This window comes from Caloenas nicobarica, chromosome 4 (genome assembly GCF_036013445.1).
Source record: "Caloenas nicobarica isolate bCalNic1 chromosome 4, bCalNic1.hap1, whole genome shotgun sequence".
In the NCBI taxonomy this organism is placed as follows: domain Eukaryota; kingdom Metazoa; phylum Chordata; class Aves; order Columbiformes; family Columbidae; genus Caloenas; species Caloenas nicobarica.
In genome coordinates, this window is record NC_088248.1 from 24,504,758 (window position 1) to 24,519,345 (window position 14,588).

Consider the following 14,588-nt stretch of genomic DNA (forward strand, 5'->3'; position numbering starts at 1 on the left):
AGAGGTATTTGCATCCAAGTGCAGGTGCATTCTGTGAAGGGTTATGTTTCAGGGCGTAATATAGATCAGAAGTGACGATAAGGAAGGATAGGTTTGACATTGCCCAAGTTCAATAAAAGAAGTAAACAGGAGTAAAATTACGTGGAAAGTCTTAAATTAGGTCAATATAAAGGTAATAATATTATTATTAGAAGTTACAACTAAGACATCAAAGTTGTTTGCCTGGTAGCTTCTTTTTAGAACTTTTCTAAAAGTTTTATTTTGATGCTTGTGACTTTTATATATGAAGATTTTCATTAAAGTGATTTATACCAACTTTTGGAAATCTTCCTTTTCTTTAAGACTTCTTTTTGGCATACTGATACAGGAAAACTCCCTCCATTTCTTTCAGTCATACATCACCTGTGCTTTGTGTGATTCTCAGCAAGAGTAAATACCCAAGCAAACAGAATCATAGAATGACTGTGATTCTAAGCTCTCCACACCCCAAGGTGACTTCCCTTTAGAGTGCTGTATATTAAGCTGAGAGCAGCTGCCAGCTCTGTACAAATAAAGCAGGAGAGAGGGGAGCGTAGGAAATGAGACGCTGGATCCCAGCACATTGAGACAGGCACAGTCAGAACAAGATTCAGGCTAGACAGGAGGAAGAAATTTTTTACACTGAGGGTGGTGAAACACTGGGCCAGGTTGCCCAGAGAGGTGGTGGATGTCCCATCCCTGGAGACATCCCAGGCCAGGCTGGATGGGGCTCTGAGCAACCTGATCTGATTGAAGATGTTCCTGCTCACTGCAGGGCGTTGGACTAGATGAGCTTTGAAGGTCCCTTCCAATCCAAACTATCCTATGATTCTATAATTGCATGTGGCACCAACGCCTGCCCCACCAGCACCTTATCTCAGGGGCTTCTTGTCCTCCGTGAGTGTTGTAAACCTCAGGGTCTCACAGAATCACAGAATGTTAGGGATTGGAAGGGACCTCGAAAGGTCTCGACCTTGAAGGTTGATAGACACACACTTACGTGAAACCGGGAGTGACGCTTGTTCTGTTGCACACCTTTCAGTTGCATTTTTGTCTTCAGAGTGTGGATTACTCACCTTGGGTTTACTGTAAATCAGCTCCTGGAAGGTGGAGTTGTGTCATGAGGTCTTTACACAGGGGATCATTTAAGACATCTGAAAACAAGCAAACTGGTAACCTCCATAGAATCAGAGGCAATTTGGCCACCAACTCAGATGTGAGTCAAACAAGACAGTGGGGCCTTAATAGCTTTTGGTGATTTTTTTCAGTCTGAAATGTGCCATTTCCTAGATTTTTTTTTTCCAGTGAGGAAACAGGCCACCACATAATGAATATAAATCCAGTGAAAATAAGGTCGCTTTTCTGCTTTGCTTTCACGAGCTCCTTAAAAATTGTCTGCAGATGCCCCAGGGTTTGCTCACCACATGACACATAAAAAACCCCACAGTCCAGAGTGTCTGCACAGGAGCACCCACCTGGTGAAAACTGGAGTGTTGGCGTCCGTAAGGACACAGCAGACGGAAAGGCTACACGTTGTACCGTTCAAAGACAGCTCAGGCACTTGTCTCTACCTGCACAAAGCCCACAGTGACTCACCTTGTCAGTGGGAAACACAGCTCAGGTCACTCAAAAAAAAAGTTAAGTTATGCTTCATCAGAGCTGAGTGATGGTTTCTTTTATGGTCCCACGCAAATAGTTTTATTGCTGGGGAGTACTGCTCGTTAAAACAGCAAATGGAAAAATGTGAAAGTCGCCTCTCCATTATATTGTTTTTCTACTTCCTCCTGGGAGTCAACATTTTGGGGAATTAAAAGTCCAAAATGGTTTCTCGGGGGGTTGTCAGTGTGTCAGCCCTTCAAGCTGAAGCAGAAGTGGCATGAGCCAGAGGTCGTGCATTACAGGGACGCTGAATTCTCCAAGACCTTTCAGCAGCAAATCTGGGGACATTTTATGACTGAAACCATGCCCGGCAAGGCAAGGTTTTTATAGCTCTACCCAAAGCGCCCCTCCCTCCCCTATTTATACAATAACTCGCATGAGATGGTAGAAGAACTGAGCAAATAAGGGGAGAGGCTTGAAGGCCACATATAAAATCAGAAATTTTTATTAGCTCCAGTTGGGAAAGGTTTGGGAGATGCCTGATCACATACTTCTTGATGATACCTGTGGGGATTCAACAAAATAGCACGGAAGAATAAATGCATTTACTGGTAAAACAGCACGTACGCTTCCAGTGAGGTGCTTCAGTACAGTAACTGCGGGTCACGTTAGTTACGAAATCTGTGCATCCTGTTGTTCTGCCACGGGAGGCTCCGTGGGCGCCGGGTGCCCAGGCCAGCCCCCTCGGCTCCTGCCGCGCAGCCTCGGTTCCCGCTCACGCCAGCCGGCCCCGCAGCGCCAGCGACAGCGCCAGCGACAACGCCAGCGGCCCCGCGCGGACACGGCCGGGCGCGCTGCGCATGCGCGGCGCGCCGTGACACGGCCACGCCGGAAGCGCGGCGGCGACATGGCGGCGCTTGTGGCGCGGCTCTGCCGGGCCGGCCCCGGCCTCCGCGCCGCCCGCCTGCCCCTCGCCGCCGCCGCCTTCCCGCCGCTGCGCCGCCCCTCTGCGCCGCTGGGACCCCCGCGGCCGCTCAGCTTTTCGGCGGCCGAACTGGTTCGCGCCGCGCCGGGCCCGCTACGGCCCTATCTGCGCCTCATGCGGCTGCACCAGCCCGCCGGTGAGCGGGGCGGGGCCTGGGCCGGGCCGTAGCCATGGCGACGCGGCCGGGGGGGGGGAGCGAGGCCGTAACCATGGCGACGCGGCAGCCATGGCGGCGCGGTAACCATGGCGACGCGCGGGGCTGCGGGCCGGGGGGCGCCGCCGGTGCCGGCCGCGGCGGTGTGGCGGGGAGCGGGGCTTCCTGTGGCGGTGGCCGTAGCACCCCTCACAGGCACAGGCGCCATCGCTTCGGGCAGAGGCCTAAGAGCCGCTCGGCAGCGCCGACACTCTCCTCCCCCCGCTCCTCGGCTCCCCCCTCACCCCACCCGCGGGTTTTGTCTTTCCCGCAGGGACGTGGCTGCTGTACCTGCCGTGCACCTGGAGCATCGGTCTGGCCGCCCAGCCGGGCTGCCTCCCGGATGGGCAGATGCTGTCCCTGTTCGGCGTCGGAGCGGTGCTGATGCGCGGAGCCGGCTGCACCATCAATGACATGTGGGACCGTGACTTCGACAAAAAGGTGGGGGAACCCCCTCGGGCTTGCAAAGGTCTAAGGAAGTGGAGTGCTGATTAATTAACCGAGTACATGTCCACTCATTTCCAGTATCGCCAGTGATTCCTTGTCTAGTGCAGGCACAGGGCTCCAGGTTCAGAATTTCCTCTGTGTTTCTGTCTGGGATGCGTGCAATTAGTTTGTCTGTGTTTCCTCCTAGAATAGTAGAAATAATTTGTATAATATTTCTCCATTTAGGACTATAAGTCTTCTAGAGTACTTACCTCTGTGTAAGATAAAACACGTGTTGTTGTCAGTGGTAGACAATACTTGAACAACTTTATTTTTCAACGTTTTTTCAATGACAGAACAAAATAGATAATGCTTTTTGCTACGCTTGCTAGTTATGATCTACCCAAGACCTCCTTTGTATTTATTTTTTTATTTTAAATTTTCAGGACTAGAGTTTCCTTGAGTATTGTTAATTTCTTCCTGAGAATGGCTGTTAAGACTGTCATACCCAACACTGAGCTAATCTTCTTATATTTTTCATTTCCCTTTTGTTCAGAAGAGGGAAATAAGCAAAAGGCAGTGTCAGATGTTGAAATGCGCACAGGTACAGGCTTGAAGGGGAGTATCCTGGTGATGCATTGCTGTTTGCTTCTCCCGTTTTCTGCTCTTCTGGTTCCTCTGAGTTTGGGTTTTGGCACTGGCAAGGGGCAGGATATTGAGCCGACCCAATATGTTCTACTTACAGCACTGGTGTGTTTGTGCTGTTGGGCAGGCAATGAATCAGTACAGGTTTTGTGGCAGCTTTGGATGGTTTAGGGTTTGAAGGTTATTCGTGACTACTAAAAATACTTGACAGAGCGGGGTGTGTGATTACTAAGGTGGAATTTTCAGTATAATGAATTCATTTATGAATTAATGTGATGTGGTTAGATGTAAAACAGGGGTGTCAAACTCATTTTCACCGGGCACCACATCAGCTTCACATTTGTCTTCAAAGGGCCCAATGTAATATTAGGACTGTATAAATGTAACTCTCATGTAAAATTTTAAAAGTTCCCATCACAGCTCTTTCTTAAAAGAAAGATACCTTAAAAGAGTATCTTCAAAACAAGTGCAATACAGGTCTGGTCAACAGCAGGGTGTTGACATGTGTTGGTTATGGTGGTTTGGGGTTTTAGATTTTATGTTACTGATTATTTGGTAAACTATTTCTTTCCTTTACATGAAACATCCCATGTTTGGTTATAATATACAGTGGAATTGGCCACAAATTTGTTAAGTGCATGTTTAAACTGCAAAAGCAGTATTTGAAGTTTAAAATAACCTGATTGCAGTGGGAGAACAAACCAAAAGAGTTTATTTAAATTTGCAGCATCAAAACATGTGCCAAACTCTTTTTTTTTTTTTTTTGGCAATGGTCACCTTTGGCAAGTAACTCACCATACATTTCAGTTTCACTTCTTTCTGATACTCGTTTCTTCCTTCGGTTTGCCTTGTATGATTTCTTGTTCTAGGCATTGGTTCTAAACTCCATTATATCCCAATTAGAATTACATTAATTGTCCTTTTGCTGTTATTAACAATGGTTATGTGTGTTAGAGGAGCCCTGCAGCTTTATGATATTTTGCATGGCAATCAGTCTAAAGCATTTAAACACAGAAGTGCTGCTCGAAATTTGGTTAGATTGCTCACAACTTTTTAAGTCTGATTTTTTCTTTTCCTAAGGTAATAAAATTCATATACAAGATGTCTTCAGTGTTTCTTATCAGCATCATTGCACACAAGTGGCGCTTCATTTCTGCTCTGGCCTGCACGCTTCTATTATAAGCTGCTGCTTAGAAGTAAAACTCTTGTCTGTGATGACATGCTAGGTGTATATCATTGAAGGAACCCCATCTCATACATTCCGGGACCTGTTTTTGTTTATTTTTATGCTTATATGCCAATGGCGTGACTTCTAATTTTACAATACATTGGAATATGTTACGTTGGATTTGGTATTAGCATTATTCATCCATTTTTAGGTTGCGAGGACAGCAAACAGGCCCCTGGCAGCTGGAGATATCTCCACTTTTCAGTCGTTCGTTTTTCTTGGGGGACAGCTCAGCTTGGCTCTTTGTGTCCTTCTGTGTCTGAATTACTACAGGTGATGTATAAGTTATCTTTTGTTTTTTAAAATTCAATGTCTGGTCTAGAGTTAAGCACAGAGATTTTCAGCAGAAAGGGTGTTAGGGGCAGAGGGAGGAGGTTATTAGTCGTGGAATTGTGGTTGGAAGTAAAAGAATTAGTTCAGTACTATGTACAGCACCTATAACAATGCAACCTATAACATATCTTGTGTTCTTTAGACTGGCAAACAATAAATCTCTTGATACTTTTTTTACAGTATTGTTCTGGGAGCAGCCTCTTTATCTCTTGTGATCACCTACCCTCTGATGAAGCGAATAACATACTGGCCACAGTTAGTTTTGGGTGAGCTGGAAATATTTTTACTATTTTTTTTCTTCAGAAGTAGTTTTTGGAGTGTTCTACAAATCAGTAACTGAACTTGAGCAATCTGATTTTTTATAACTTTATATTACAATAAAAATACCTTATAGACAAAGTTCTGTTGTGCCAGAAGCTTCTTAAAGAATTTGTAACACATGTAAGTGCTGATGTTTCACAATTCTTTTGTTGTTGTTAAAAATCAGTTCCTTATTTTGATGGGGGAAGGGAGAAAGGGAGAGATAAAATAAATATTTGTCATTTGAGAACTAGCTTTGGGTTTGGGGTTATCTCAAAACCTTTCTTGAACATGCATTTGTCCCGCATTTCAGTCTTCAGCCTCTAAAATATCACCTGTACAGAAACTGATGGTGTTTGTATTTCAGGTTGAGCTACTAAAGCATATCTTTGTATCTTGCCCTTTACTTTTCAGCTGCCTTCAGCTTTTTCAACCAAAATGATCATTTTCAGCCTTGAAGCACCATAGTTTGCTGCTCTGTACACTTTTGCAGTCAGTTATACCGACACCTTTTGTTATACTGACATCTAAGCATTTTAACTTTAGACCCGTTGTTTGAGTACATGGAATAGTTATGTGCAAATGGTTCTCTGTGCTAATGAAGTAAAATTTAAATTGAGGGGAAATGTATAGCCGTATGTATTTCTCCTTGTATGTCCAGAGTATGTATCGTCAAATTACTTTTATTTATTATTTGACTGAAAATATGTGGTAGAAAAATAGAAATGCCAGTATTGTAGAAAAAGCTACTGATATGATATACATCCAAACAAATAATATTTAATCCTATACATGTAATTTAGATTGGTCTTGCTAACCTTGTAATTTCTTTTCTTTTTTTTTTTTTTTTCACTCTCTTTATATTTTTAGGACTTACATTTAATTGGGGAGCCCTTCTTGGCTGGTCTGCCATCAAAGGGTCATGTGAGTGGTCAGTGTGTTTGCCCTTGTACTTGGCTGGAGTAATGTGGACACTGGTATACGATACCATTTATGCACATCAGGTAGAGTAACAGTGAGAAATTTTAGATACCTGTGTATGTTTGTGTTGTGTTTAATTTACAACTTTGTTGTCAAACAGCAGTGCTAACCTGTTGCAGTTCTTCACCCTCAGCTGAGCTAAAACAGCACCAAAGAAAATTTGTCATCTGTAAATGTTTTGCATATCAAGTAGAAAGCTGGAGGTATAATGTGCTTTGTGTGCTTACACATTTGCACTGTGTAAATAACTTTGACATTAATATTAGCTTTTGGCTGCTGAAGCAGCCCTAAGGACCAGCCTTATAATTTAAATTTTAACATAGGGACCTACACATGCACTTAAATCAGGTTCCTAATAAGAAGCGTCAGAAACATAAGCAAGGCTCCCCTATCTTTTTCCTTTATAAAGTGCCAGGTGGATTGTGGATTTTCCTTTCATTCTAGGATAAGAGGGACGACATCATTGTTGGCGTGAAGTCGACAGCATTACAGTTCAAGGAGGATACGAAGCAGTGGCTCAGTGGCTTCAGCCTTGCTATGGTCCTGAGTTTGTGTGTGGCAGGAATGAATTGTGACCAGACATTCCCGTATTACTCAGCTGTGGCTGCCATAGGGGCTCACCTAGCGCACCAGGTTTGATGGATTTATTTATATTTTTTCAATGTGGAGGTTCTGGATAAGAAATCAGAGTGCTTTTCAACTCACGTCAATTCACCAACTACCTAAAAAACTATTCCTGTGAAAACAACTGAAGTCTTCTGACAATAAGTTTGCTTCTCTTAAATACCTTTTGCAGACCTTTTGTTTGAAGAGACCTTCTGTGGTCCACAGACTGTAGAGCACTGGTTTTCAGTCTGTTCCTAACCAAAAGAACTGCCTCACGTTAAGCTGTGATCTCCAGTAGCTATCTGGAAATAAACGTTGCATGTTCTGTCTCTCAGAGGTGATTAATTTTACATCTAAGTAATTATTCCATACTGTGGTCTGGAGCTTCAGTCTGGGATCTGACAGTATAATAAAGTTTTCTGCGTCTTGTAGCAGATGTTTCTGTACCTGCAGCAGATGTTAACATAATTTTATGACAATTGACAGTTCTAATTCACAGTTCTTTTTATAGCAGAGAACAACGCGTTTCAGTCTTGTAGTTGTACTACTGTAGAAATTTTAATGAATGACAGAAAGAAATAAATTAGCTTTGTCGGTAAAGGAAGCAGGCAGGATCTTGTTACCCTATTCTTTCTGAATCCTAAAAACTGTGTTGCCCAATCTTGTAGTGACAAGTCAGTCTATACGAAAGTTAATTGCTGGTTTTGGTAGGTGAGTGATAGCAAAGGAGTTTGTGCCTTGCAAGTAGTAAAACTGTTGACAGTCTGAGAAGTCTGTGGTTTACATGGAACTTTTTAAAGCACATGAGACTTAAGTGGCACTTTAATGTGGGGAGCTCATGCGAGTCACGGATATTAAACATACCTCTGGGTAGGAATCCTTGTGATGATGCAGGCTGGTACTTGTCGGCCACTGCTTTTCAGAGCAATTGTGCTTGGAAATCTATGGAGGAAAGAATACTACGTTCCACTGTGTAATCATTAATGGTTTGAATTGTCAGAGTGGCCTTACACTGTCATTTTGGCACAAATGGAAATTACTTTCCTGCAGGGAAGGTTTTTGTAAGTGCGGATGCGGACCTATTGAATGTGAGTGGTGAAGAGAGCACGATTGTGTAGATTGCCAACGTCACAAGAGCAACATTGTTCTGTGCGCCACAGAGTAGCATCTTTTTGAATGATTATTTTAATATTAGTTCTGCCTGAATATTTTCATGCTTATCTTCTTGTTCAAGATTTCTAAATGTGTGCTTAACTGAGATTATAAAGCTGAGTAAGCACAGGGGTCAGATTTTCCTTACTTCATTGAATTTGTACCTGAGATAGAGGAATTTGCATCCTGAAGTTGTCAAATTTCTATCCCACCCATGAAGTTCATGGATAGAAAAATAACATCTTTTATTTGCTTTGCTTTTCTGAAGGTATTTCTCGTGGCTTGGCTGCTGTTGGGTTTTATTTGTCAGTTTAGTGTTTTCAGTTCCATCTGCTTGGATGGGCTGACAGGTCATGTCTTAGAAGCTTGTGGACAGCATTTCAAATTATTTAATCAGAACCCAGCCCTGTTGTGTCTGTACAGCCGCAAATAACAGAGGAACAGGTTTCCCAGGGAAGGCTTTGCTTCTTTTAGTCAGATACGTTCTGTTTTGACTTCTTCAGAGGCCGAATTGCAAGCTTCAAGGTTTTGAGGGCTACTTTTCTGTTAATCCTTTCACTTGTTTGGCTTAATATTTTGTCTTGTCATATTTCTCAAGATTTTTGTACCAAGTTTTGTTTCCTGAAATATTTTTCATTACCTTTGCTCTTGCTGCACTGTGTGGCTTTTTTCCCCCCTTAGTTGTGACTTGCAGCAGACAGCTGCCTTGGTTCTAGCTGTTGTTGCAGGTGTCCTTGTTCTTTTTTTGCAAGAAAATTGGACGGACGTGGCCAAGAGTGGTGGGACTAAACCAGCTATGTGGCTAGTCAGGCAGGGCCGGGCACATTCCTGTGCATTCCATTTAGCCCAGTTCACTGCTAGGTCTCCAGTGTCTTGTCCCTACTGAAACACAGAGCAATACCTTGCAGCAGAGATCTAAAGGTGCAGGCAGGTTTTGGCATTTTATTTTTATTTAAAGTTCCCATTGAAGAATTAAGTGGCTACTTCCTGAGGAAAATCTCAAGAAGACTTATTTACATGCCCAGATAGGTTTACATTTTTAAATATCAAACCACTTACATCAGGATCCAGGCTGTTTTTACTGTCCTTTGTTGAGAGGGTCCAGGAGTCACGCTCGTATGTGATCCTTGACTTTTCTGCTGAATATTGAATAACTCTGTCAGGTAAACATAGATGCCAGTTATGCAAAGAATTCTTTGTAAGCACAGAGTATTCCTGTTTCTTGTGGAGGTAAGGGTAGACTTTAGAATTTGAGATTCAGTTATTGAAGTTACAGACCTTTTTGTGTGTTTTCTGATGTGTCAAATATTTTTGAGTCTGTAGAATAAAAATGCTAGAATGTTATACTGTGCTTTCGCAGATTTACACTTTGGACATAGACAAGCCTGAAGACTGTTGGAAGAAATTTGCTTCAAATCGTACTGTAGGAGTTCTACTCTTCATTGGGATTGTGCTTGGAAATCTGTGGAAGCAAAAGGACTCAAAAGATGTAGAAGAGCCTTTAGAAAACAGGTAGTCGAAATTACTGGTATTTTAGTGAACCTGCAATGTAAGTACTGTAAGAAGGAAAATATTTTTAACGTAACTATAGATGCTTTATACTGTTTATTTATAAAAGCTGGTGAAAATGTTCTTGTTCCTAAAAACGTGCAAATGAGATCATCCTATAATGTGACTTTTGATTATGCTTAAATGACTCCGTAGAAGCTTCAACAAGTGAAGCCGCTCTGCTGGTCCTGTGTAGTACAAGCAAACTTCTGTCAGGCTCTCCAGAGTGTGAGCTCAAGATTTTATACGAAACAAATACCTCTTGGTGACAGCACATGGGAAACTGAAAAGTGATTTCTGGAGGTAAATAAAACCTGGCTGTACATGTTTGGTGTTCTGTTTTATTGCATGATTAATTTTCAGTTTCAATTGGAACTTGTGTGAAAGAATTGCAACAATTTTTATCCTGAGATGTCTAGAAGCAGTCATGACTCTGAGTTTGTGAGGTCCAGAATAAGAAGGCAATAGAGAAGTATGTAAAATTATCTTTTGCTCTTGCTGTGGTCGCTGGCAGTGATTCCTTTTAATGTGAAAAGAACAGGCTTCTGCAAAGTCATCTGCAGAGGGTGAGCTGAGCTCATTGTCAAGAATGATTTGAACACGTACTACTGACTTAAACAAAACCGGAGCAGCCCAGAGCTATTGCCGAGTGTGTGTGACTGGTGGTTAACCCAGAGCTACCAATTCATCATGGAAAGTGATCCTCATTTCCAAATTTTATTTTTAAATTCTGTTCATCTTGGCTTATGCTTACAGGTTTTATTCATAGTCTTACAGGAAGAACTTGTTTATAGGAGGATGCCTATAAACAATAAAATTAAAAACTGCAGGGTAATTGCTCTAAATCATTCATGTTTTCAAACGGTTTATGCTATTTCCGCTATATGATTTGCACAGTAGTTAACCTTTTCTTTGACTCATGGTGTTAAAGAGCTCGTATGGCATGTTCTGGAATTAATTTATTTGGAAGGAGCAACAGACACATCTATTCTAGGAAAACGATATGGTGGAGTTTACCCCAGATGGCACACTGATAGGCAACACGAGCGTGCTTTTCTCCGCCCGTGGCTTTATGTATGCCTGCCTGCGGAGCTGTGGTTTGAGGGTGCAGGACATTCGGTTGCCAAACTCATCACAGTGTTCCAGCAACCTTTCCTGATGTCTGCTCTGCTCTTGGAGTGGTGGGGCACAACCGTGCCTGCAGTCGCATCAAAAATCAGGCTGCGAACTGCTCTAGCTCTGAAGATGGACATCATATTTTAAGGTTATTTAAACCAACATGTCTGAGCAACATTGAAGTCCAGAGCCATGTATTCAGGGTTTGCTACCTGTGGTTTTGCATTCCCAGTGATGGTGAACAGGCGAAGAAGTTTCTGTTGCAGGGAAATGAGACAGCGTATAATGATTCAATAGCTTTGGTCACAGAAGTTCCTTCTTGGCCTGGAACCAACTTCCGTGGGTTCTGAACACTTCTTTGTAATGTCCACCTTGAAAAGTTGTTTTTTCTTTTACTGTTTGAACAAGTGATGTCAAATATCTTTTGAGCAAATTAGAGAGTGTAGATTTTTCAGCCTGATTGCATGTAAGATAGAAATGTGTGAAAATGTTAGGAAGTGTAACTGCGTTTAGGGCCTTCTTGGTCCTTACACAGAAATTGTTCTTAAATAGGGTTTACCATTTGGGGGTAGAGGAAGTATCAAGTTGAAGAAAAGCAGTTTGAAAATGAGGAATAATAAGTTTCTCAACAATTATGTGACAAAGTAGAGGGAGAATTGGATGCATCCAACTTCATGTTGAACTTTGGTTATAAGGCACTTACTAGCAATAAAAAAGTCTTGTGATGTAATTAGTATGGATCAGTTTCTTAATATTTGTGGTATTACCTTAGAAAGGTTGTGGCAGAAGTTATTAATCCGTTTCTAACATATTAAAGTGTCTTTAAGTAGCTTAGTTTTGGGAAGAGCTCACATTTTATAGTGCCTTTGAACCTGCTGGTGTCCTTTGATGACAACTTGTCACAAGTAAGTGTTTGTCTTTTAATGAGAGGAAGAAGAAGGTGTAGCTAAATAGGGTAAAAATTCAAGTTTCAAAGCAGTCCTTGTGTCTTAAACATGAAGATCATTGTGCATTTTCTGTGGAGTTTTTCCAAAATTGTGTCGAAATGCATTTTACAAAGATAAGCCTTAGCTGTATTTTACGTTTATTGCCTAAAAAATGAAGAGAGGTTCTGGGCTATAATACTGACAGTGTTATTTGTGTGAGAATTTTATGATTAATACACACAAATAAGAACTTTTTAAGTGAAAAAAAGACAAAGGCTGGACTGCTCCCTGGGTAAGACCCAGTTTGTATCTGTTGGACAGTATATGTGCGTATCTTCTCATCTCCTTCCATTCCTCAAGCTATTCTATTTCAAATCTTCTCAAAGACACTGTCTCCTGTATTTAGATATGGTCTGTTAAAAAATTGTCAAATACACCTATCTGGAAGCAGCAGCTTCATTATTAGCTAGTGTCCTTTTGCACAAATAAACAGGGTCCTCTGGAAGTTTCTTCTCCGGTGTCTGATGTTGCATTTCTCCTCCCATTCCTTTTCCAAATGTTTCTCCACAGGATGTTGTGATAACAGAGGCTTTGGAAGGCAACAGGAAGGTCAAATGTGCGAACATGAGAGGCTGGCAGTTGCTCAGCAGAACACAAAACACTGTAACCAAGATAAATGCTTGCCTTTGTGTGCTCCCCTTGTACTTTGTAGAGAGGCATATCAAAGCAACGCCAGCTCATTGTCCGGGAGCAGCTGTACGTACGTCAGGGTGCTGGTTCCTGTGGGGATATGAGGAGGGGTCGCAAAGCCACACGGGGATGGATCTTTGACTCAGAATTCTGCCGGGGACAGTGGCGCCCGGGAGCTTCCACACTCCCCTTTGCCAGGGGGAGGAACTCACCATGGGGTCACACAGTGAGAATTGTGCCCGGATTTTGGTATTCCTGTATTTCTTGGTGAATATATTGTTAATGCAAGGGGGTCATTTTTTTCCTCCCTTTATTTCAGGAAAGGACGTGCTTCAGGCACTTAGCTCTGAACTGTGGTGTGCAAACAGCCTGGGCCATGGGACATGGGACAGCCAGCGGGGCAGGAAGGCAATCCAGTGCAGGGCATCATGTCAGGTGTGGGAACAAAAAGGGGTCGGAAAGGCATGTCAGCATGTAGAAAGATAAAAGCATCCTGTGGGCTGAAGTCACTAAAAAAAGTCTGAAAATTCTGGTAACCCATCACGTGGGTTACCATGCTAAAGCAACTGTTGTGATGAAGGACTGGTATGGTAAACAGCAGCAGAAGAATGTGGGCACTTCTTTGTTTTTCCCTTTTGGCGAAAGCAGGGAAAGAGCCATTAATTTGTTTCTAAGTGCATCGTGGTGCAAATACCAGGAGGGAAGATTTGTTTAAGCCTCAAAACAAAGCTGACAAAAAATGTGGATGTTAACTGGCCATGGATCATGTGAAGTTTTGATACTAGTCAAAGGGTCCTAGCACACTGCAGAGGAGATTTTTCTGCAGTGTCTCCCTGGAGTTTGTAATGGAAGCAAAAGGCCAGAGTGAATTATAACAGTGTTTGCTAGATACAGTACCAGAATGACAAAGGAAATTGGAAAAAAAAACATTGCTGGGTTTATAGCACTTTTCCTGGGTGGTGGTGTTAAAAGAAACAACGACCCCACCCTCAGCCTGGCAGCTGTACGCCCAGGGTTTTGTCTGAGCTAAGCAGGAAGAGGTCTAATACAATTCGAAACCAAAACAAAACCAACAACAAAAATGAACGTTCAAATGCCAAGTTCAAAAATTTTAAAAATACCACTTTAATTTCCAGAACCCACCCCTGAATGTTTATACCAGCAGAACACAATTTCTCCAAATTGCAAAGGTTCTTGGTTGTGCCAGGTGAAACTTCGACAGCAGTGTTACATTGGCTGCTTAAAACACCCACATGCATTTTGCATTAGCTGTCATACTGTAGTATGGTCAAATATTTGTCAAACAGGAGATTTTCCAGCTTCAACAGGGCTTATTTTCTCAAAAATGCTGTCACGCTATTAACATTTTTTTTCAGGAAATATAGAAAAGGAAAAAAAAAAGTCCTTAAGAGAAAAATTAAGGAAAGCACAGACTTTGTAATGTACCCAATGTGTTTTTTGGCAGTACCTGCATTACCGTTGTGCTTTATTTGCAAGAGACCTTAAAGAATTTATTTGCTTAGCGAAGGCATGATGCTTTTTTAAATTCCTCCCTGCTTCTGCATACGTGACAGCACACAATGTATGCAGTAATGCAATAAATGAAAGACTTGACAGGAGCCTGGAAAAGGTGTCACACTGACTGTAGCCTTCAGATGAAAGGGCTGGGAGGTCTCCTGTCTTCTCCCTGCTTGGGGAGAAGACCCAGGGCACCGTAAGCACAGGTTGTCTGTGGTGATGGGGCTGGAGTCACTCTTGGCAGGGTAAAGGACAGGCTGGAGGTCTGGTGTTGCAGTACATGCCTCCTCTCTTGGGTGACAGATGACAAAGACCCGTTCACTC

At 42.5% G+C, this 14,588-nt stretch overlaps 1 protein-coding gene across 1 annotated transcript; it reads left to right on the plus strand.

The window, feature by feature from the left end:
• The first annotated feature begins 2,503 nt into the window (after positions 1–2,503).
• COQ2 (coenzyme Q2, polyprenyltransferase) lies at positions 2,504–12,545 on the plus strand. The gene is made up of 7 exons (XM_065633975.1): positions 2,504–2,738; positions 3,070–3,236; positions 5,246–5,367; positions 5,608–5,693; positions 6,598–6,731; positions 7,153–7,341; positions 9,827–12,545. The coding sequence occupies exons 1-7, from the start codon at positions 2,525–2,527 to the stop codon at positions 9,980–9,982; spliced, it is 1,068 nt and encodes a 355-aa protein (XP_065490047.1). The 5' UTR covers positions 2,504–2,524; the 3' UTR covers positions 9,983–12,545.
• The last annotated feature ends 2,043 nt before the right edge of the window (positions 12,546–14,588 follow it).

What these genes read in the sequence shown, in the direction of transcription:
- COQ2 (XM_065633975.1), top strand. Translation starts at nt 2,525, where the DNA reads ATGGCGGCGCTTGTGGCGCGGCTCTGCCGGGCCGGCCCCGGCCTCCGC. An exon ending in ACCGTGACTTCGACAAAAAG is followed by an intron (nt 3,237 to 5,245) that starts GTGGGGGAACCC and finishes ATCCATTTTTAG; the next exon opens with GTTGCGAGGACAGCAAACAG. An exon ending in CTGGCCACAGTTAGTTTTGG is followed by an intron (nt 5,694 to 6,597) that starts GTGAGCTGGAAA and finishes TTATATTTTTAG; the next exon opens with GACTTACATTTAATTGGGGA.